This window comes from Numenius arquata, chromosome W, assembly GCF_964106895.1.
Source record: "Numenius arquata chromosome W, bNumArq3.hap1.1, whole genome shotgun sequence".
NCBI classification, from domain to species: domain Eukaryota; kingdom Metazoa; phylum Chordata; class Aves; order Charadriiformes; family Scolopacidae; genus Numenius; species Numenius arquata.
Genome location: NC_133615.1, coordinates 24,715,089 through 24,737,461, shown reverse-complemented (window position 1 = coordinate 24,737,461; position 22,373 = coordinate 24,715,089). Strand labels below are relative to the sequence as shown.

The 22,373-nt window shown below is 37.8% G+C and overlaps 1 protein-coding gene across 3 annotated transcripts; it reads right to left on the bottom strand.

Moving 5' to 3' along the window:
* Positions 1–370: 370 nt before the first annotated feature.
* Positions 371–21,857, bottom strand: LOC141476572 (mesoderm induction early response protein 3-like). Of its 3 annotated transcripts, none has more exons than XM_074165280.1 (12): positions 21,821–21,857; positions 19,467–19,612; positions 13,012–13,146; positions 11,379–11,499; positions 9,097–9,182; positions 8,809–8,881; positions 6,152–6,303; positions 5,754–5,835; positions 2,911–3,005; positions 1,302–1,429; positions 969–1,108; positions 371–828 (listed from the first exon to the last, which is right to left on the bottom strand). In XM_074165280.1, the coding sequence occupies exons 2-12, from the start codon at positions 19,563–19,565 to the stop codon at positions 371–373; spliced, it is 1,569 nt and encodes a 522-aa protein (XP_074021381.1). In that variant the 5' UTR covers positions 19,566–19,612; positions 21,821–21,857. The 3 variants fall into 3 exon arrangements, with proteins under 3 accessions (XP_074021381.1, XP_074021382.1, XP_074021383.1); XM_074165281.1 differs by having other exon boundaries at positions 19,467–19,624; positions 21,818–21,842; XM_074165282.1 differs by having other exon boundaries at positions 2,911–3,002; positions 21,821–21,842.
* Between the last annotated feature and the right edge of the window lie 516 nt (positions 21,858–22,373).

The window sequence follows — 22,373 nt, the reverse complement described above, 5'->3', positions numbered from 1 at the left end:
GGTTTTGAAATGGTGGCTTCTGTCTACAGGCTTTAAAAAAAAAAAAAAAAAAAACACAAAACAAAACACACAAAAAACACCAAAACACACCACACACAAACAACAAAAACAAAAAAAACCCCAAAAAACCGAAGCAGAGCTTAAAGCTGCACCACACAATTCTCTTAGTCTCAAACTCTGCCAAACGTTTCCACATTTATGGACTGAAACAAGAAATTACTCTTGATAAATCAAGATATAGTTCTATACATAAAGACATCACTGATGTCAAGAGTTCAAACTTCCAGTGAAAGACTAAGCAAACCTGATAGCTCCCATCAAGTTTACTACTACTGCATAAAGTACCTACTGTTTGTTTAGTTTTCCACAGTCATTCTGAGTGAAGAGCAGTATGTTGGTGAAGAGCATGGGTGTTGATAAAATCATTTGTCTCGTTTGCAGATAGACTGCTGAAGTCAGCCACTGAAACAGCCATTTTGGCACTGGTAATACGGTGTGTGTGGTTCTCAAAGTCCACACCAAGGTTATTTACAGAGACATCATTCATGAAAGATTCTGGGACAGCAATTCCCATTTTCAATCTCTTTGCAGGTCTTTCTGTCTCCTCACTGCACATGTTCATTGGGTTTAGCTCTGAATGATAAAAGCCAGTTTCAAATAAATTAAAACAATCACTTTCACCATTGCTAGGCAAGTTAAGCAATTCTTCTGTTCCAACAGGCACATGATTTACTGGTACTCGGGGTAAACTGTCCATAGGAGGAAAGGCATCATCCAGGCAGTTCACATCTGAAGTGTGGCAGACTGTAGCTACACTGTTTGTCAATGCTGGAAAAAAAAGATGAACATAAAATGTAAATGAAATAGTAGTTTATATAGTTACAACAAAAAGGGTTTTTGTTTGTTTTGGGATCTTTTTGGTGATTTTTCTTTTTTAATTTTTATTTTTCCTCCTTCCCTTGATTTACCTGTCAACTCATTGGCAGTGATAGAGTTCAGAATGCTTAGCTGTTGATCAGGGATGGTTTCTGCTCGAGTATTAGAGGCTGAAGAATGTACTGCTCCACCAAGGGCTTCTGCTTCATCTACCAAACGATCCATGTAGTCCCTTAAAAAAAACATAACCCATTATGAATGTCATTTAACAGGAAAACAAGGTCTAAAAACAACAACAGATTTAATTTCAAGTTGCTATAGACACTGCAGCATTACACTGCAATGATGGGAAGAAAAAAAAAAATAAAAATCTTCTGCATTTATGATTTGCAACAGAAAACATATTCCAAGAATGTTTTACTTACGTAACTCCTGGATGATGGTTATATCTCTTCTTTCCAAATCTTGTTTGCTGAGCAAAGTAATCATAACGTTCTGACTTTTTCCACATGTAATAGAAAGCCACACACTCGGCAACTGTTCTGGTTCTTACCTAAAAGGCAGCAAGAAGAATTGACAAGACTAATGCAAAGAATTATGTCTTGTCATCTCCCCAGTCCCCATATTCCTGCAATATTGTTAGTTTTACTGTTCTAGTATCTGGAACAAACCAATTAAATCAGGAGACTTGAAAAAAGAGATCTACAGTTTCAAATTTCTTTACAGAGAGGGTGGTCAAACACTGGAATGGGCTTCCTAGAGAGGTGGTCGATGCCCCAAGCCTGTCAGTGTTTAAGAAGCATTTGGACAATGCCCTTAACAACATGCTTTAACTTTTGGTCAACCCTGAAGTGGTCAGGCAGTTGGACTAGATGATCGCTGTAGGTCCCTTTCAACCGAAATATTTATTCTATTCTAAATATTACAGCTGTTCTATTGCATGCATGATTGTTGTTTGATTTTTTTTGTTTTAAACTAGATTGAAACTGTATCTTCATCTGAAGCATTTCAGTTAATAACCTATATAACATTTTTTTAAACTATAAAGACAGACTCTCTTAAGATGGAAAAAGCTGAGCAAATCAATGACCTAAGAGAAGTGAAGCAGAAAAGACTTTGGGTACTTAGACAAATTCTGGTTGATAGTGACAGATAGATCAATTCGTGTGCTTTGTTGCGTGTTGGGAAAAAAAAAATTAAATTATTTCTTCGTATCTCTGGTGAATTACTGTTTATTGATAAGGTCCATTTAAAATTTAAACCACCCAAATATTTATCATAGGACAAGTTAAGCCAAGTGTTGAGCAGGACTGATTGTTGTTGAACAGCATCCACAACCCTATAAAGTACCTGAAATACAACAAAACCAGTCTCCTAAAGAAAAAAAAACTTGTTGTGGTTTAACCTTGGCCAGCAACTAAGCACCACACAGCTGCTTGCTCACTCCCCAGGAGCGAGGGAAGAATTGGAAGGGTAAGAATGAGAATGATTCATGTATCATGAATCATGATATTCATGTATCATTAAAAAAAAAAAACCAACAAAAAAATAAATTCCTATTCTTCAGGCATAGAGAAGTCAACCAGAAGAAATCCAGATCATGATTAGAACTCCTTCGTTTGCCAGAAACCAGAGTACTGATAGATAACTACACTTTCTGAAAACACAGAGCTAAGCCTGTTTCTGTAGAATTACACCTTCCTGGTGACAAAAATAATAAAGATGTATTTCCATTGGTATGGAAATACTATACTTCTAGGAGAGGAAGACATTTAAACTAAATTATAATATAAATGCATAAATGGAAGTAATGTCAACATAAGTTGATTTCAGAGATAATATATTGACTCATCTTGCAACACCTAGCTTTTCCAATGACATCAGAGGTAAAATTAGCACAAAAATGCCAAGCTGGTTTTACTATATTGGTTCTTATTTCACTCTCCTGCACGAATTCTGAAAAATGCATTGTTTCTACAAATTTTCAGCATCATATCATTTACCAATTCTTCCCTTTAACTGTAAAATACTAACCTTGTTTTTCTGTATGAGATGAAAGTCTTTTCCATAAATCAGAAGTGCATGTTCAAAGCTTCTGCATTCTTCTTCTGTCCATGCTGTCATCTCTTCTAGACAATTGCAAAAATAGCATGATAAACTTTTTTCACTCACTAACCTTTTACAGAGAATAAAAATATTTGCATTGCTAATGCATGAATATCCAAACTCACCCTAAAAAACCCCAATAATTCAGTTATTTAGATCCATGTTCTTTCCTCTACTGTACAGATATCCTACCTGAAGTCTAACATTCTTGTTTATAAAGACTCATAATAAGAGTCTGATTACTGAAGTCTTTTATCCTAGAGGGCAAAGAAGATTCAAAAGACTCGATTTATTATTTCTTAAGTTTGTCATAAAAAAAAAAACCCAGAAGATTTGATAACAGCATTGAGATACCAGTGAGATTATTTTTCTGAATATTTCTTCTTGCATCAGATACAAAGAACAGTGGCTGTTGGAAAAAAAAAAAAAAGTGTGAAGGAATGTCCTGGTTTGAGCAACACAGGACTAACTTCTCCAATGCTGGGGAAAACTGCACTTGTAGAAGACTCTAGTGTCTGAATTTGTGAAAATATTTACTTTATAGCCATCTATGGTTATGCCAGTTTCAAGGTCTCGGTGTTTTCAAGCTAGCCAGGTGCAGGGATGAGGAGGAGTGAGACCCAGGCACTTGACCCAAGCTGACCAACAGGATTATTTCATACCATGAATGTCACATTCAATATAAATTCAAAAGTTTGCTGCAAAGTTCTCTCTCTTCTTTGATGGCTGCAATCCTGAGAACTTCTTGCCCCGGTGCTGGACCCCCGAGGCCGTCCCTTTCTCCCAGAGCCTTAGCGCTTGCAGTGTCTGACATTTGCTGTCCACTGCTGGGAGTCCACAGCTTCCTACTGATATAGTTGGCTGAGTATAATCCTTGTATATTTTATATTGGTATGGGGATCAATATTGGTTCTTTAGAATAAGACTAGATAATTAACATTAATAACACTATTAAAGCTGTGCATATTTCAACCCTCCTTGGGTTTCCTTGTTTTTTTCCCCCAATTCCTCTTCCTGGGTGGGGAAGGGTCATCAGGCGATAGAATAATTGTCTGAATGACAATAAATTGTTGTGGGTTTCTCAAACCATAACAAGGAACAACTTCTCTCTCTCTTTTTTTTTTTTTAAATATAAAACTGAATTTTAGTTTTACAAATTAAACAAAACAAACAAGAAAAATCACTAAAAAAGAATAAGAGTTTTAAAACAAAGTAGCTCAAGCTGTTCAAATAAGTTAGTTTTGTCTCAAGTACTGTTACTTGCCTATCTTGATTATAGTTTTGTGTGTCTATATAATAAAGGAGGGATATTTCAAGGCATCTTACATTCATAATGGTGATCTGTTCAGCTGTCATTTAAAGCCAAACCAATTCAGGTGTCATTTAAAGTCAAAAAAAACCCCCAACAAAACCAACCACACAACACATTTCAAAATATTTCTGGAAGCAGACACTGGAACCAAGACCTTTCTGCTCCCAGATGAAGGTGATAATCATTCCACTACAAGGCCATTTTCTTTCTTTCTCACTCCATTAGTTTTGCACTCCTTACTACAGAGTTTTCAAGCTTCAAAGAGAAGAGAAGATCCCCATGTGAAGTCTCACTGTTAAAAAATTATCCTGGGAGATGTGGATTTTTAACTTTCATCTTGAGAATAGCAGTGAACATCAGTGGGTAGAGTAGATCATAGCACAATGGTTACTTTAAGAGACAGGCACTAACAGTATTATCATCCTTTACCATTTTTAATGAGGGTATAAATCCCACCTGATTTCGGATGGGGGAGGGGGTGGGTACTAGTCCTTAGGACAGAATTTGGGGCTCTGACCCACAAACGGGCAGAGGTATTTTTCAATCCCAAAACAAGAATCTAAATCCTAGAGAGGTGTGCGGTTTAGGATACAGCCCTGCAACTGATACTTCCTTATCTTTTAGCTCTACACACTCTCTTCTTGTAGGATAGCTTTTTGAAGCACCGCTCCGATATTCTTTATTGCCCCCTTCAGCTTTACCTTGGATACTTAGCTTTCACAGCACTTAACTCATAAACACTCAAATTCCCTTTGGATCCAGTTCCGAGTAGGGAATATCTGCCAGAATACCAACTTACACCAGGGCTCATAGTCCATTTCTGCTTTATGCAACACACATACAGGACAAAAAACAATCTTTGCTCAATGATAAACTCTGATTTTTAAGGGAATAATAGTTAGGGACAAACAAGATGGAAGCTCCTTTTCCACTGTGAACTCAAGCTAATCTCTCCACACTCTACCAAAGACCTATAGAACTATACAGTAGAACCAGTTTAGGGTTGACATAGCACAATGTCAGTGTGCACAGTAATGAAGAGAGTGGGGCTTGCTCACATAGCCAGCTATGTTCTCCTGATTCTGGTATAAATGCCAACAGACTATAATTGATCGTGATCTCAAAAAGGTACTGTAACGTAGGCGAGAACTGCCTTTTGGGAGCAAAATCACAACTCCCCCCATCCTTCTCCTCCGTCTGTGCCATTCTTAAAATGGCAATGAAGGAAAGAAAGGAAGAAATGCAAATTATACAAATATTACACAAATTGCAAACTTCTCTAGCAGAAGTCTGGCCAACAGTCAGATCATACCTAATTATGCTCAAGATATCACGGAAAGGGATGTGCTCGTCAATCTGAATCTTACTCAAGGTTTTTCTATGCAATTATTTTTCTTTTTTTTTTTTTTTTCCTCTCCTCCAAACACACATTTCTTAAAAAGCAGGTACTCTCTCTTACCCTGAGATGCCTTTCCATTTGAGCAGTATCTCTCAATTGCTTCTTTAACATTATGGCTACTTTTGAGAAGTTCATATAGCGCCTATAAAATAGAAGAAGTCTTTAGAGGCAAGGTTTAATTCAGCAAACATAAATCATCACACGCAATTATTAGAAAAGGTAGATTTGTTAACAGCATGGCAATCGGAAACATCACAGATCACAATATTGCCAACATTCAAATACTCATAATTTTAAGCACGTGCTTAAAATTACAAATAAGATCCCGATTCAAATAACATCTAATTAAAAAAAAAAAGAAATTGTATATTGCTGCCTTTATAATACAAGGCAGGGAAAGAGAACACACATTAATTACAAAGCAATGTGTCACAAATGGAACAGGATATAAAACATACTTGTTCATTGTCCCGTGTATGTAGTCCTTCAGGAATTCTGCCAATCATGTTTTCATTTCCTGTTCTTAAGGACATTTCAAAAAGGTATTCTTTAACTTTACTTTCTGAGATCACATCAGGTTTCCAAAGTAAATGGTCTTCATTTTCATAGGCTGTTAAAACAGAAATCCATTAATGCCAGGTGTGACATTTTTAAGGCTATAACATAAAGAGCTATTTCACAAAGAACAGGAATACAGAAGTAATCAAATCAAGCACCATCATGCCACTTTTAAATTGCAGCGCACTTTTTACCCAAAAGCTTCAGTTAAGAGACAGACTCTGCAGTGTGGTATGGCGAAGAGATTCAGGTTCCATGAGGACAAGATAAAGGGACTGAACTCTTGAGACAAGGTCTTTACAGAGGAACAGCTTGTTGACAGCTAGATGATTCAAGTCAAATTCTGCATATGTATCCATCATCTTCATATAAACAAACTAGCAAAACCACTCAGTTTTGTTCAGCTGTTTTCAACAAATAAGCTATAGTTTATAGTAAAAGAGTGCAGGATATTACTTTAATATTTCAAATATTACATGTCAATAAAAAGGTGGCTAACTTGTCTTTTTCAACTAAAATTTGCCAAAACTTAATTAACAGAATGGAAATCTAGGTCTCAATGTGGTAATTTCTTTTTCCGTTCGCTAACAACTGAATGCTGTTAACAACTTGTACGTTCCATATTTTACAAGCAATCAGGATGTATAGTCCTCCTTCACAGTATACTTAAATGAACCTCTTAAGTAGCTTATTAGAAAGACAATATATTGGAAATATTCAAGAGTTGGCCTGAACCTTTGTCTGTGCACATGTTTAAATTTTATATTAAACTATAGATCCTTTACTCTGATCAATAGATGTGATTAACATTACACATAATGCTTCATGTACTCTCTTGGCAATACAAAATTAGAGTTATTAAATTCAAACAGAAGCATAATGGCAGTTACAGTAGAAGAGATGAAGATTCTCATCTCTCTCATAAAACTGCAAGAAAGAACATTAAGCTAAGGTGAGGAATAAAATTACATCTCCTTTGAAAGTTCTGTTATGGCTTAAGAACACAGAAAGCTTTCAAACAGACGTGTTACAAGTGTAAGGCTTATAGAAGAACAGAACTGCCTTCTAACACAATTCCAGTAGCTGGGACTACATAGCAGAAATATAAGCCCCTGTTTGCCATCACAAGCTCTTCAGGGAGTACAGAAGAGGCTTTTACAGAATTCTCCACCTACATAGCCAGGTCCAACCTCTCCAAGCAATGCTGATGCTCAGCTTCAACCTCCATTATCAACCAAGACAACCCAGCACTTCTTGCTGGAGTACATACCCGATATTCTCAAGAGGAGCTCCTCAGGCTCTCCCAACTGGGAGCTACCTCTTTGCTCTTAGCCATGCCAGCAGACAATACTCTCACTGGTTCTCTCTGGAATGGGCTGGTGCTAGAGAGAGTTGTCAGATTAACGCCTTCCTGATCATCCTATGGCCCTTGGCCCTTCTCTAGTTCTCAGCCAAGGAGAAGTCACAAAGTATAAATAGTAAAAGGACTATCCAGATAAATCTGGTTCTTACTCCTCCATTTCTTACAACCAGTAAGCATCATGCTTGAATCTTAGAAAATAGGAGCCTTCCCTAGGTCTCTTAAACAACACAAGAGATGTTCACTTGCTAATGCTTCCAGCTCCATCCATACTAAACATTCTTCTCTATTGAAAAGGATCATTCTTCAAAAAGCAGTTGGCAGTGGTGAAAAGATTTGATATACTTCACTAGAATGATACTTCCATGAAATGTTACAGTTCAAACACAAATAACTTACTGAAGAAAAAAACAGAATGCCCTTCATTTATTAACATATCCCCCAAACTACTCCTTAATTTCAAAGCTGTTCCACTCATGAGCAAATTTCTTTCAGTATTTGCTTTTTGAATTCCACAGCTATATGTGCTATACTTTTCTCATAGTGAAGGTTTCTAAAGATACCAAATAAAACTATTAAATCAGGTTTTTTTTCTACTCTAGCACAATTGCAGTATTTAACCTAAATTTACACAGAAATAACATCATACTTAAAACATCATATTTTTTAAAAGACAAGGTGTATCAGGACCTACATCATCTATTCACGCTATGGAAATTTAAAATAGTTTATTGCTTTGTTTTTCATATCCATTTTGTAACCCACACTGTTGTGCTTGCCAAAAAACAAGCAAAAAAAAAAAAACCTACTGTTTTGAAGATCTTCAGTGTAAACTAGGTTACATGCTCATAGCCCAGTTATGATACTCTGATGAAAATATTTCCTTCTTGACCCACAGTTTGTTGCCTCCTAATATTACTAGATATTTCAGAATTAACACTGTAATCCACCCTCCTATGTCTTCTTGAGAATTTCCTCTCAAAGTTGTAGAATCACATTTCTGAGATATGTGGCTGTGTTACTTCAGGTGACTAGGTTTTGGTTTTTTTGTTTGTTTGTTTGTTTTGGTGGTTGTTTTTTTTTTTAAAGTCTCAGACTTTAACTAAGCCACTGAATTTGTCTTATAAATTTAAATAATAGTTTTCCATCAACTGCTACGTATAAATATAAGATAAAAAGTAAAACAGAAGAACTTACCCTTTTCGTTATCGCTGTATCTGCCAAGGTATGGTGGAATTTCAGCCTGATATTGTGAACCAACCATTATTTCCTGAAGATGTAACAAAAAAAAAAAAAAAAAAAAAATCACAAAAGAAAGGTACGACCTTAATATTTTGTGCATGGAAGCATTACAAAGTCCATTAACATGGCATTTTGCAGAGAATTCCACAATTAAGATACTATTTTAGATATGTACTATAAATCTTAATCCATTTTTCTTAGTAGTAAAGTTTTTCTTAATTTTTTTAAAGATATATTTATTACCTTTCTCAAATCTTCAGATGAATTACCATTGTCTGCCTCTACGTCTTCACCATCTGATTCCTTATCTCCATCACACGTAGTGTTTGCTTCAGACACAAAGAAGTTTGGTTTTAGCTAGGAATGATTTTCAGTTCAAACACAGAACTACAAGATATCCTTTACTTTTGAAAGGAGCCCCTGTTTTTATTCTGGAAGACACTCACCATGAGTCTGTTGATCTACATTTCTATCAAACTAGCATGAAGTCAGAAAGCACTAGTACTTGTATATTGCAGAACTGCAACATTGTCTCAGTTGCAGTGATGATAAATCTATTATATCTCATTTCCTTTTGACTGTTAGAAATAACTTTTCTTCATCAATTTTCTTCAATAAAGGCTTATACCTTACAGAAAGGGTATGAGAAAAACAGAAAACTTCCAGGGCTATGACTTAGCCCCAGGTTAAACACAAAGGAAGTAAAGTTGAAGGCAAGTCTCTATTACCTACTAAAGCCTTTCATCAGAAGTTTTAACAGGCATTCAAAACATTCCTTTAAACAAGGCTGCCTCAGCATGGAGTGAAGATATGGTAGATATACACAAAATAGAATAAGCAAAAGGCTGCTTATTCCTCTTTAATGTTTTGTTGTGATTTTTTTTCTTGAGAAGAAATACAGCAAAGCACTCTAAGTATTTCAAATACAGTACTCTATGGAATAACTCATTTTAGAATCTGGAACACTAGTACTGAGTTCTGAAGTAATTCTATTTTTTGTTTTATCCTCAGCAGAATGGAATCTTCAGTTCTGATAAGATTAAATTATTTTTGTATTCTCAATTTTCAGTAACAACATGCTCATAAATAGGGTTGTAATTTTAGCTTCATCACAACTAAATAGAATCGTCAACATCAGAGACAATATCCAAGACTGCATGGACTGAAGCTCCTCTTCTGTAGTCATTACTACAATCACCAGTCTATCTCTTTTTGCTGTTAGAAGTAGCAAGTAAGAAGCCAACATGAATGCATGAAACAACAATATGCCTGGATAATAATGTGCAATTATTTTTTCCAATTAATCCAAATTTATTAAAATAGCCTATGTGTTAGATGTGTTTATCTTAAAATTGAATGTTATCTTAGAGAAAGGGACGGGAATCAGAAAAAAAAAAAAAAAAGATGAAACTGTCAACAGCACCGAAAACTGACATTTCCCTCCCTGAAATGGTGGATATTCGATTTTAAGACATCCAACCAAAAGTTCTAATAGAGAAAGAGTAACGTTCTGCTAGAAAACCATAACTGAAAGCAAAGATGACTGTCTCTTAATCTCGAGCAAGATTTTTTCCAGAAAGCCATCACACTTTCAGTGTCATATTAACAGTTCACAAGCAATGTTTGAGTGCCAGCAAGGTTGGGGTTTGCTTAACTAAGAAAGGGGATTATAATTTTTAAGGTTTTTGCATTTCTCTCTCAATACAAATGTATTACATTACACAGTCAACAGCATGCAAAAAGGCTACAATTGCTGATGACTGAGACAGCACATCCCCTTTATCACCCCCCTTCCCTAGAGAGATGAAATCCCCCAGAAACAGCTCAAGATACTTGCCAAATTAAAACTGTGATAAAAATCCTCCACATTGTCTATTGCAGTTCATTTGTTCACTGGTGTACTAGAGTTGGAGCAATGAGGAATATCTTGCCAAGGTTGGATAACTGGACCACTGTTTCTCAGATCTTTCCCATAATAGTTCCATGGGTAGTGAAATTTTGGTGGTCATGGGTTCATAGACCCCATCCCATATAAAACCACTTTGGCTCATGAAGTCCCATGGAAAACTGTTGAATGTGTGAAGGGAAATAATCACAAAGAAACCACATCCCAGTTCACATCCACAGACTGAATGGGGGAGCCACTGCTTAAAAGCAGCAGCAAAAATTTTAGTAGGGAAACACTAATTTAAAAGAATGGGTTACATATTCACGTCATTCACTAACATATTGAAAATCACAAAGAGTTTTCCTCAACTCATTAACTATTGATTATGAAAAGTTACTGTATTTGTAGAAAAATTAATTGTACTCGTGCTTGGAGCACAGTAATAAATATAGGTCTTTTAGGTAATCAATAATACCAAACAAAGACAACATTCACGTGCAACATCCTGCAAAGCACTGTTTCTCAATTCCTGGTAAAGTCAGCACTACTCTGCAATTTTGCTATTTTAAACTAGGAAGCTATATATATATATATATCACTAAGACTCTAAGTACTATTATTAAATTAGGTTTCCTACATCTTAATGGCCGAGGAAAGAAGTCAGTAGCCTCATGTGAAGTAACTGATGGTGTCAAGTCATCAGCAGAGGACTGTGTTTCTTCATCATCACCCGACAAGAGGTCTTTAGCTATTTCCTCCTGTATCATTAAAATAAAAAAAATAAAACCTCAGACTGACTATTAAGTATAGTCTGGCAAGTATTTAGATTCAGCAAATTGTAAATCCCATTAATTACAATGAATTATTTTACCACATGGAATTTTAGCAGATCATCCTTTCTCATTTAAAAAGCTAGTTCACTCCTAAATCTCAGAACAAATATAACCATTCATTTCAGAGTTGAACACAGGGGTTCATTTCCCCCTTGTCTTCTATTAAAATAAATGCACAAGCAGCAACCTCTGCAAGCATCAAATCTCAGATGTTCCTCCAATGAAAAATGCCAGGGGAAATCTTTAGAATTCTGTCATTCTTTGCATCACAGATATACTAAAGCTTTAACAGGCTGCCAGTCCTTAAACTCTAGGGAAAAAAACACCACACACACAGAAACACAAAACACACACCAAAAAACCAAAGCAGCCAGGCACTTCTGTAGAGTTTTGCTGATAAGAGTTACAGATAATAGACAACCTGTTTTCTCCCAAATCACACACACAAAAAATATGTTTCTGTAGGTTTAAAAAAAAAAAAAAAAAAAGGAAGAACGAAAAAGCACACTTCCTCCACTAGCAGACGTATAGATTAGGGAAGAAAAGAACTATATTAGACAACAAGCCGACTACATTTCTGTAGCCTCAACATAATTGTGACTCCTAATGACTCAGATGTGCAGAGCCATCATTATACTCTGTGGAGTTTATCATTTCATCATACTTACAGAAAGTAAAAAAAAAAAACAATCAAAAAACAGGACACATACTACCTACAGATTTTTATAATACAAACTACTAGCTGCATATTCAGAATTCAAAGTTAGCCTGCGAATCACAAAAATGGAAGTTTCATGTTTTTATATTCAACAATGCAACACATAGTCATTACACATAAAATAATCTGTCTCTCACCCCCCAAAGTTGAGACCTTTCCAAATTATATGCATTTGAAAGGAGTATTCCAAAGCATTCAGGAGTGCATTTTCAAGTTATCCACAAAGTTTTGATAACACGACATATATGTTGGAAGCCAGAATTATTATTTCTGGACATTGCATACATTAAAATAAAATATAGATCTTTTCAGAAAAATCCCACTGATTTAAAAAGGAAATCTATTTAAAGTTCTCTGAATGTGTTTTAGAAAAACTGTTAACTTATTCATTTCTCATTTGTAGTAATATAGTGCCACTAAAGTTGCTATGCACATGTGAGATAATCATAATTAGATTCAGATCCTCAATACCCTTGAAAAAGAATGAATTCAGAGTAGAATCACAGCATCATTTAGGTTGGAAAAGACCTTTAAGATCATCAAGTCCAACCGTAAACCTAGTACTGCCAAGTCCACCACTAGTACAGTAACTCTTAATTGTATATTGAATTTGACAAAGATATGTATTTTGTAACATTAAGAGATAGTGAAATATAATTTAAGGTCACCTAGATTTCTGCTTTTAAACTGCAATACAGGGAAAAATAGTTCCGACTTACTTTATCTAGAGTCATATCTGGAAGTTCATCTGCAAGTTCACTTGGAGAGCTATCTGCACTGGAACTGACCATAACTGGAATCGCGGGTTCATAGCCGTAGAATGCCAGTAAGTCTTCCAATGGCATGTTTCCTTCCTAATACAAGAAGATTTACAAACATTTCAATATATTGCCAAATACTTCTAAACAGTTCAGGCCTAAAAGGATAAGACATATTTTGGAAAAAAAAAAGTAAAACACAAACAAAAACCCCTTAATTACAAGCAGGAATCTTGATTAAAGATCTAAAATATTTTCAGGCACAGGACTGAAATAATTCATAATCATGTCTCTTGGCATGAAGACCCATCAAGCTATTGAAGAAAACCATTTACCTGATGAAACTAAAGAGTAATTATTAAGAATTTGCTTCTTATCTGATTCATACCATTGAACACGATCTGCCTATGCTTCTTCAAGACAGAAGATATACTAGAAACACTAACAATCCCCCTACAAGAAAGAAACGCAGAAAAACTTTAAGACTTTAGTCCTATATAATACATCTACAAGTGTGCAAAACACCAAAAAAGTAAACTAATATAGCAACTTTTTATCCCTCCTTTCCATCTTCTGCACAATATATTTTATAGTGACTGTTAAGAAGGTGTTGTGGTTTAATCCCAGCCAGCAACTAAGCACCACACAGCTGCTTGCTCCCCTCCCCCCCGCAGTGAGATGGAGGGAAAAATCGGAAGGGCAGAAGTGAGAAAGAAACTCACGGGTTGAGATAAAAACAGTTTAATAATTAAAAGGAAATAATTTTTTTTAAAATATAAGGAAGAGAGGAGGGGAAAAAAACAAAAACCAAAACAACAAAGAGACAGAGGAAAATAAAACCCAACAAACGATGCAAAAGAAAACAATTGCTCACCACCAACCAACCAATGCCCAGCCAGTCCCCGAGCAGCAGCTCCCTCATCAACTTCCTCCCCAGCTTTTATTGCTGAGCATGACATCATATTGTATGGAATATCCCTTTGGTCAGATGGGGTCAGTTGTCTCAGCTGTGTCCCCTTCCAACTTCTTGTGCACCCCCAGCCTACTTGCTGGTGGGGTGGTGTGAGGAGCAGAAAAGGCCTTGACTCTTTGTAAGCACTGCTCAGCAATAACTAAAACATCCCTGTGTTATCAACACTATCTTCAGCACAAATCCAAAACATAGCCCCATACAAGCTACTATGATGAAATTCAACTCTATCCCAGTCAAAATCAGCACATTCTCCACCCCTTAATCCATACCATGTATGTCATGTTCGGGCATCACCCTATCGCAATACATCCTCATTAACCACCCCTTCCACCCTGTAAAATATTTGTGAAAAGTCCATAAATATCCATTAAATGTTCATTGAGTTCATTTCTTCTATTACTTTGGGCTTTATCTGTTATGGTATTCACTCAGGACAGGAGAGGTGGTGTGTTGAGTGGAGTTACTGGGCACCAAAGCTAGCTTACGTCGAGTCACTGCTGCACTTGCACTGCTTCTTGCGAGTTTTGTCCTTTATTGGTTCAGGTGGTTTCTGCTGTAGTCCTTCCTATAACATGCAACTCAAATCATGGGTTACAACAATTTAAAGGTGTATCCATTGCATTCTCCACCCCTGGTCCCTTTGGACTAGGCCATAAAGTTTAACATTGCAATGGATTCCTCCTCTTGCCTCTAGCCTGGCTAGCAGCGAGAGGTTCCTGCAATAATACCTTTGACATATGGCAGCCACAGCAGTGGTGACATACAGCATCACATAACATTGCCATCATAAAACTCAAGTCATGGATTATTTTCACCCAGGATTAAATCACCTTGAGGTACACATTGGACTCCCCCATCTTCCCGCATTATCCACCAAGTACATCCAGGTCCCTGAACAAAAAACAATCCCACAAATAGGTTTGCCCTTTCCTAAGGAATAGCCCAGACTGTTTTTCCCAACCAGTTCCTTATGTGTACTATGGGGATCTTATCTCCTTCCACTGTCCGCAGGGGTTTTGATTGGACAAGGCCAGGTCAACTGTCAGATCCTCTAGTATTAACTAGCCAAGTGGCTTCTGCTAAATGTGTACCCCAATGCTTGAATGTCCCAGCACCCATTGCTCTCAGTGTAGCTTTTAACAGTCCATTGTATCATTCAATTTTCCCAGAGGCTGGTGCATGATAGGGGATTTGATACACCCAGTCAATGCAATGCTCCTTGGCCCTCAACCCCACCACCAAGAGACCAGACAAGCTAGACAGCTGTTTAATCTTCTCTGTACTCAAGGCAGCTATGCCAAAAGCCCACCAGTACCCTTTTGGGTCCTTAAGTACCCTCTCCTGGGGTAGTCTATGCCAAGGATACATGGAGCCTCTGGACCAGTCACAATAGGATGCTTTGGCCACTGATTCCCAGTTAGGCTTACCTCAGACTCCAATACAAACAGTTGTTGGGATCCTCCTGTCACTCCAGAAATACAAATGGATTCTGCCCCTTTCTAATCTGTTGGTATTAGGGTACTCTGTGCACTGGTGTCCACTATAGCTTTATATTCCCATGGGTCTGATGTGCCAGGCCAAACCCACACAGTCCAGTAAACCTGGTTGCCCCTTTCCTCTGCCTGGCCAAAGGCAGGGCTCCTCTATTCCTGGTCTGAGTATTCATTGCTTGATTTCTGTAACTGCAAAACAGAAGTCCCTTCATCAGGGTCAAAAGTACGATCAGCCCTTCTATTCTGCCCAACAGACACTGGGTCAGTAATTTTTCTAGATGGATGCTTTTTGGCTATTGTTTTTCCTTGCAGTTCCTGTACCCCAAGCTTCTAGTCTCCAGGTAGGTTCACCATCCCACTTCCTCATGTCCTCCCCCGGTCGTGCAGACAGAACCACAGGGTTGCACATGTTGTGTGCCATCAATACACTCTCCCATGAGCAGAAAAAGGCTGACTCTTAATAGCCGAGACATTGGTAGGTGTGGGTGCGGAAGACCTATCCTTCTTGAAGTGCTGGGATAATTTTTGGGTCAGTTCCTCCACAACCAAGACACAGGTCCGTAGGTAAGAAGTGAGATTATCTTATGTTCTTGGAGTTGTCTGGCCAATCCATCCATAGTTAGTACCTCTGTGTCTGTACAGCTCATTATGACCAGGGTGTTGGCATATGACATCAGTACACTTAATACAAACTTTCACCGCATAAACCACGTGCACTGGATTTCATCCAGGTCTTTGTATACCTGGTTGTCATCCAGGTTGTTATAGATCACCTCCACCACCAATGGTGGTCCGTTTGCTTCAGGAATTTGCAAGTTCTTCCTTGAAGGGATACCCATCCCTCACACTTGACAAGAGTCACCGCCAAAGACTGAGGAATCCTGCCCTTTTCTAATCCCTTTGTCAATGGCCTCATCCTCTCATTCCTGTCTATTTGCCCCAATATCCCAGCATCTGAATAACCAGCTGAGAATCTGCTCACCTGGTTGACAGCTGAAATCTTTTCATATCTTGCAGCTCACCAATCATACGGATTGGGTGGTTTCTGTCTCATTTATGATTTCAGTATCTTCCTCCTCCTGTTCTTGTGACTGCTCTGCTGCAGAACAGGCTGCCTCTTCTGATTCTCTCTCCTGCTCCCTCTTAGAAGAAGCTTCTTCATCCCTTATTAAACGAGTTGACCTCTGTTTCCATTGTTTCTTTTTAGTTATAGGGAGGACTGATATAGTTGAAGGCTAGGTCTCTGGTTTAGCCATAGTGTCTGTTGATATGTTTTCAGATCCAGAGACCCTCTCTTCTTGAGAGTACTGAATAGTATTGAGCAGTGTTTGGTAGGTGCAGGCCAGGTCCCAGCACAGTGTGAGAAGTTGTACCTCTTTGGAATAGCCAGGGCATCTTCTCCTCGCCCCCCTCCCCCCCAAATTCTATCACTTCATCAGAATTTCGCACTTGTTCAGGAGTGAAGTTCCAGACCATCAGAGGTGAGAAGCTTTCTACCTGCCCATATTCTCCCACATACCTTGCCACCCATAACCACACAGCCACAGGGCCTGAGTCATATTCCTAAGCTTGTTAACCTTAGAAAAAGCCAAACAAATATTCCTAAGAAATACAATCAGAAGCATTTTGACTACCCAAGAATGTTCAAGATACTGAAGAGTTATTGTAACGAGGGAGAAAACATCATGGAAGAAGGTGAAGGTGTCATTCTGTATTTCCTCCACAAAAAACATCTCAGAGGAAGAAGTATAATTGTTAATTGCCTTCATGAGATGGCACCCAAAGTACAGTAATAGCTTCAGCACAGAGCCCAAATACTAGATTAAGCTCAAGGTCATTGTTTTAATAATAAATCTCCCAGGCAAAACATCACTAAGTGCTACAGAGCACAGCAAACTGCAAAAGCCAAAACCAGTCTTTAACACGTACAGCAAAAAAGGAGCACAGTATGGATCAGATAAACTAATATCAAGAAGAGATAACAGTTACTGGTCACAATACTGATTTAACAGATATAAATTCCTTCTAATACGCTCTGGTTGCATTTGTTACTTCAAACCCTTTCTAGCCCACATTGGGCACTAAAAAGGACTGTCATGGCTTAACCCTGGCCAGCAACTAAACACCACAAAGCTGCTCACTCAGCCCCCCCCCACCCCATTGGATGGGGGGAGAACTGGAAGTGTAAAAGTGAAAAAGTTTTATCTCAACTTGTGGGTTGAGATAAAAAAAGTTTGATAATTTTTTTTAAATGGTAAGGAAAAGGAAAAAAAAGAGAAAGTAAAACCCAAGAAAGATAAGTGATGCAAATGAAAACAATTGCTCACCACCAACCAACCAATACCTAGCCAGTCCCCAAGCAGTGGGGCAGTGAGAGGAGCAGAAAAGGCCTTGGCACTGTGGAAGCACTGTTCAGCAGGAACTAAGACATCAGTGTGTTATCAACACCGTTTTCAGCACAAATCCAAAATGTAGCCCCATACAAGCTACTACGAAGAAATTTAATTTCTTCACTTAATATCCCAGCCAAAACCAGTACAGAAGGTAATAGGAGAAAGACAGCAAATGATACAGAAGAAGAAGGAAAAAAAAAAAAAAAAAACCAAGAGAAAGGCTTGGTTTATAACTTGTTTTTTCCAACAGCTTTTGATCAAATGGCTTTACTAAATATCATACTTGCATCCTAACACAATTAATAAAACAACAAACTGTAGAGTTTTTTTTTAGTTACCCGATTCAAGTCATCAAAGAATTAGAAGTATTTTCCAATATTTATACCTTTAAAAATTATATTACCTTTAAAATTTTCTTGTTGAACTCACGCACTGATTAAATTACTTGTTTTCTTTAGTCAGCTAAGGTCTTAGTCCTGCAAAGACTTTTCACAATGGGTAAATGTAAACTCACATCCAAGTCTTTCCAGGATCAGGACATAAAGTGTTTAAGATGAGTGCCTCTCAGTTCTTTGTCCTTCTATTATAGAAGCAATAAGATTATTTTGTGGAGTAACAATTCATTTTAACCACCAGACTTGGCAAGCTGCTTTGGTATTGTAATTGCAAGTTCATAATCAGCAAAAATATGATTGTAAAGGTAGCAGGACAAAAAAAAAAAAAAGTCAGGAGTATAAATACTGTCAACTCTATGCTTAGAAAATTTGTTTTTATATGGACTACAAAAACACAGCTTCATATTTAATGCTAAAAATTACACTTCCCTAGAATTGTTGACCAAAATCTGCATTTATTCTGAGTAGTGTAAGTGGGTCACTCAATGGTAATGCAAGCAGCATCAGTTTATGAATGTTTGGCATTCAGTAGACATTTAAAATGGGTGATGCACTGCCACAGATCAACAAGAGGTGTAAATAGGAAAACCACATAATTCAAGAGTGTAAAAATGAATAGGAAAAGCCAAGGAGCACGCTGGTCATTTTGTACACCCACCAAATGCCAAACTGATGAAACTGAGACCCAGAACTACAATTTATGTAGCAAATGGATGCGATCCATCATGTCTAAAACAGGACTGCATTTCCAGATTGGAAAAATAAAATCTGACCAACAGAACGAAACATAGCTAGCTGTCACTTAACAGTATGCAAAACATACAATTTCAACTTATTTCCAACTTATAAAACTTAGAAGTGATAAGTGATATTAAATGATAGAACTCAAACCTACTTCAGTAATTTCTCTTCCAAAGTGAAAGGATTATGAAACGAAAAGAAGAATCTGAACTTAACACTAATATCTTTGAGAAGCTAAGTTCAGCCTTTTTGTGAGGATGCACTGCTATATCCTAACCAAACCTGATTTTCTTTTCTTTTTCAAACAAACTGCAAAGGCATTTTGCAGGAAGTTGCATTATACAATACAAAGTAAAGAACAGGTTGAGTGTTCTTTTCACTAAAAAAAGGTACAACATATAGGAGAGAGCAAGTCACTTACCTTTTCTAAATCTTCAATTTCAGAGCTGAAATTTTTGTTTTCTTCCATCATTTCCTCTTCTTCGAGAGTTCGCTCATCATCATAATCATGTACCAGCATTTCAGCAGAAGGGTCAAAGTCATGATCCTCAGACGATAAAGAGCCAACTATCAAAAAACCCTAATTTAAGTAATTATTTTTTTTCTATACTGACACATGAAATTACACCACAGAAAAAAAAAAATAAGGTTGCATGAATTTTTACATACAGGGTCAGAACTCTCAATGGAATAACTGGAACAAATTCCTAACTACTCGACAAATACAACTATTTTAGCTGGCCTTCCCTTTTCATACTTGTAAACAATAGGTGCAGTTTTCTTTCTTCTAGTACAGAGTATCTAGTACAGAGTATTGGGAGAAGCATCTAAACTACTGAAGCAAAGTTTCAGAAAGTACAATCTCAAATTAATATTTTACTGAATAAAATTGTTCAAAACATCCTTGAAATCATCATTAAGGTATAAAGTTCACATATCACAAGATTTCAGATGCTGCAAGACACCGATTTATAGACTCTGACTCTATATGATTTATATGGTAACTAGCATCGTTTTTTCACTGGCAAACAGCTAACTTAGGTTGCTAATCAGCTTCCTACTAACAGCAAAATAAGCAGCAAGACTCACTTCAGATTAGTTTAGCCTCACAGATGAGATCTTTTAATAAAACTAATTTAATTCTTAGCACCTGATCTAAAAAGGAAGAACAAACATAGCAGAGTTTCAAGAAACATAGAGGAAAATATACCAGAAATAACAAAACACTTCTAATAAATCACATTAATTAACAAGCCATTGTGACAGCTCTATGGTCCAACAGATACTTTTTTATTACTCAAGAGGATACTCATAAGTCATCAAAAAAGCACTATTATTTTAAGTGCATTTTGTCAACTGTTAGGTTATCATTAGATTCAACAAGTTTTAAAGATGCAAATATTCTGCACTGCAAAGTCAGTGTTCTACAGTGAAAATTACTGAAACACAGGGTTGTTTTGTTCTTTCTTAAAGCTTTCGGGATGGAGAAAAGAAACAGACTAGGATATTTCCCTTTCACTTCTGATTTCCCCTTCTAGCTCTTACGTGCTAGTGCTCTGTTGCAATTTTTGGCTTACAAGCAGCAAAGAAAAGTTTTATTAATCCACATAGTGGAAATAATAGAAGTTTTGAAGGAAATAACTACAAATTTTCAATGCTTTTCTTAAAAAAATAATAATAAAAAAGCAGTATGTCTCTGCACTGCTTCTAGCCTTCAAGGAGACAGTTGTATATACTATCACTTCTGAGTCTTAAAGCATCTAATTAATTTTTCAGCAATTATGCTAAGCGTTCATTCCTTACATGCAGATAAAGTAAACTTTGTCCGTTTAGCTCGCTGAAGACAATACTGCGAAAGTTCCTAACACCATACCGTAGGGAAACATTCAAGCCAAAAATGCTTTTTACTCACATGCTATTCATACTGTGGTCTCATAGAACTTTCAGTATAGCTGATAATACTACTCCAATTATGACATATTGAATTTTTCTACTGTTGGCCATCACATTCTGATCCTATGGCTTTTAAAGAACTGTCAACTGCCTTAATATAATATATATTTTTATATATATGTATGCTCAAGATTACTGCTTCTAATTGCTGTTCTAATGCATTTTATGTTTGAGTAACTCAAGTGGAAGTTCTATTCCACTCACAGACTTTAGATTAAAAAAAAATCCCTCCTCTTTAGTAGCTCTGAACACTCAATATCTCATTTAAAATATTTAAAATCATATTCAAATAATACAAACTCAATAAATATAGAGTAGTTTAAAAAAAAAATTTTGAAAGCGGTTACACAGAAGCAAATGCATTCCCCAAATACTTCTTCATAAGTAGCCCTGCTGATGTTAAACATACTTGCTTGTATAAAGCATTCCAAAGAACCAAAACCTTAACAATTGCATATCATTATGATTTTAAATGTTTTGTGATATTATCAAGAAGTCAAAGATTTACACAGGCCTGCAGATATCAGCAACAAGAGAAGCAGTCTCTCTCCAGGCTACATGGCTTTACTAAGATGCTGACTTAAAGTGCTACAAAACTTTGTTTTCATTTTGGGTTCTGAGCAACCAATTACTAACTGCGACCAGAGTTAAGGGAAGAGCTCCACAGCACACATCTCTTTCTCTTAAAAGTCAGGCAGGCGGTTAGTTACGCGAACATGAAGCCTTAGGAAAGCTACGAGGCAACAGGGGGTAACTTTGGGAAGGAGCAGGAAGTGTGGGCAGCAGGCTAGGTGCCGGGGCAGGAGGTGGGCGAGGACGAACCTGGGCTCGAACTCCCAAAGGAAGCCTGCGGGGAGAGGAGAGAACGAGGTGAAACGCGGGCTCCCTCCAGCCCAGCAGCAGGTAGTGGGTCTCCATTTCACGACCTCTCCTCTCCACCCCCAGAGCCGCCCCCTTTCCCCACCACCTCCCCTTTCCTGCCGCTTCGCGCTCCCCGCCGGCCTCACCCCCGGCCTGCTCGCCCCTCCATCCCGTTCACATCCCTCCTTCCCTCACTCGCTTCCTGTCTGACTCTTTCCTTTCCTCCTTCCCTGGTAAAAGGCCCCCAGGAGTCGCGCCCGGCCCGGTACTTCCATCCCCTCCGACCCTGGCGGGACACGACAGGGGCAGGCAGAGGGAGCCGAACCAGCCGCCTCTTCCCCGCTCCCAGCCCAGGGCTCGCTCCTCCTCCCTCCCACCAGGCGTTTCTCCATCGCCCGCGCCGCGGCGGTGCCGCCGGCGGCCCGTCCCGCGTCCACCGGGGGCCAGCGTGGCGGCCACGGCCGCGCTCCCCTCCGTGCCCGGCCACTACTTGTCGGCCGCCCGCGGGCTGCGA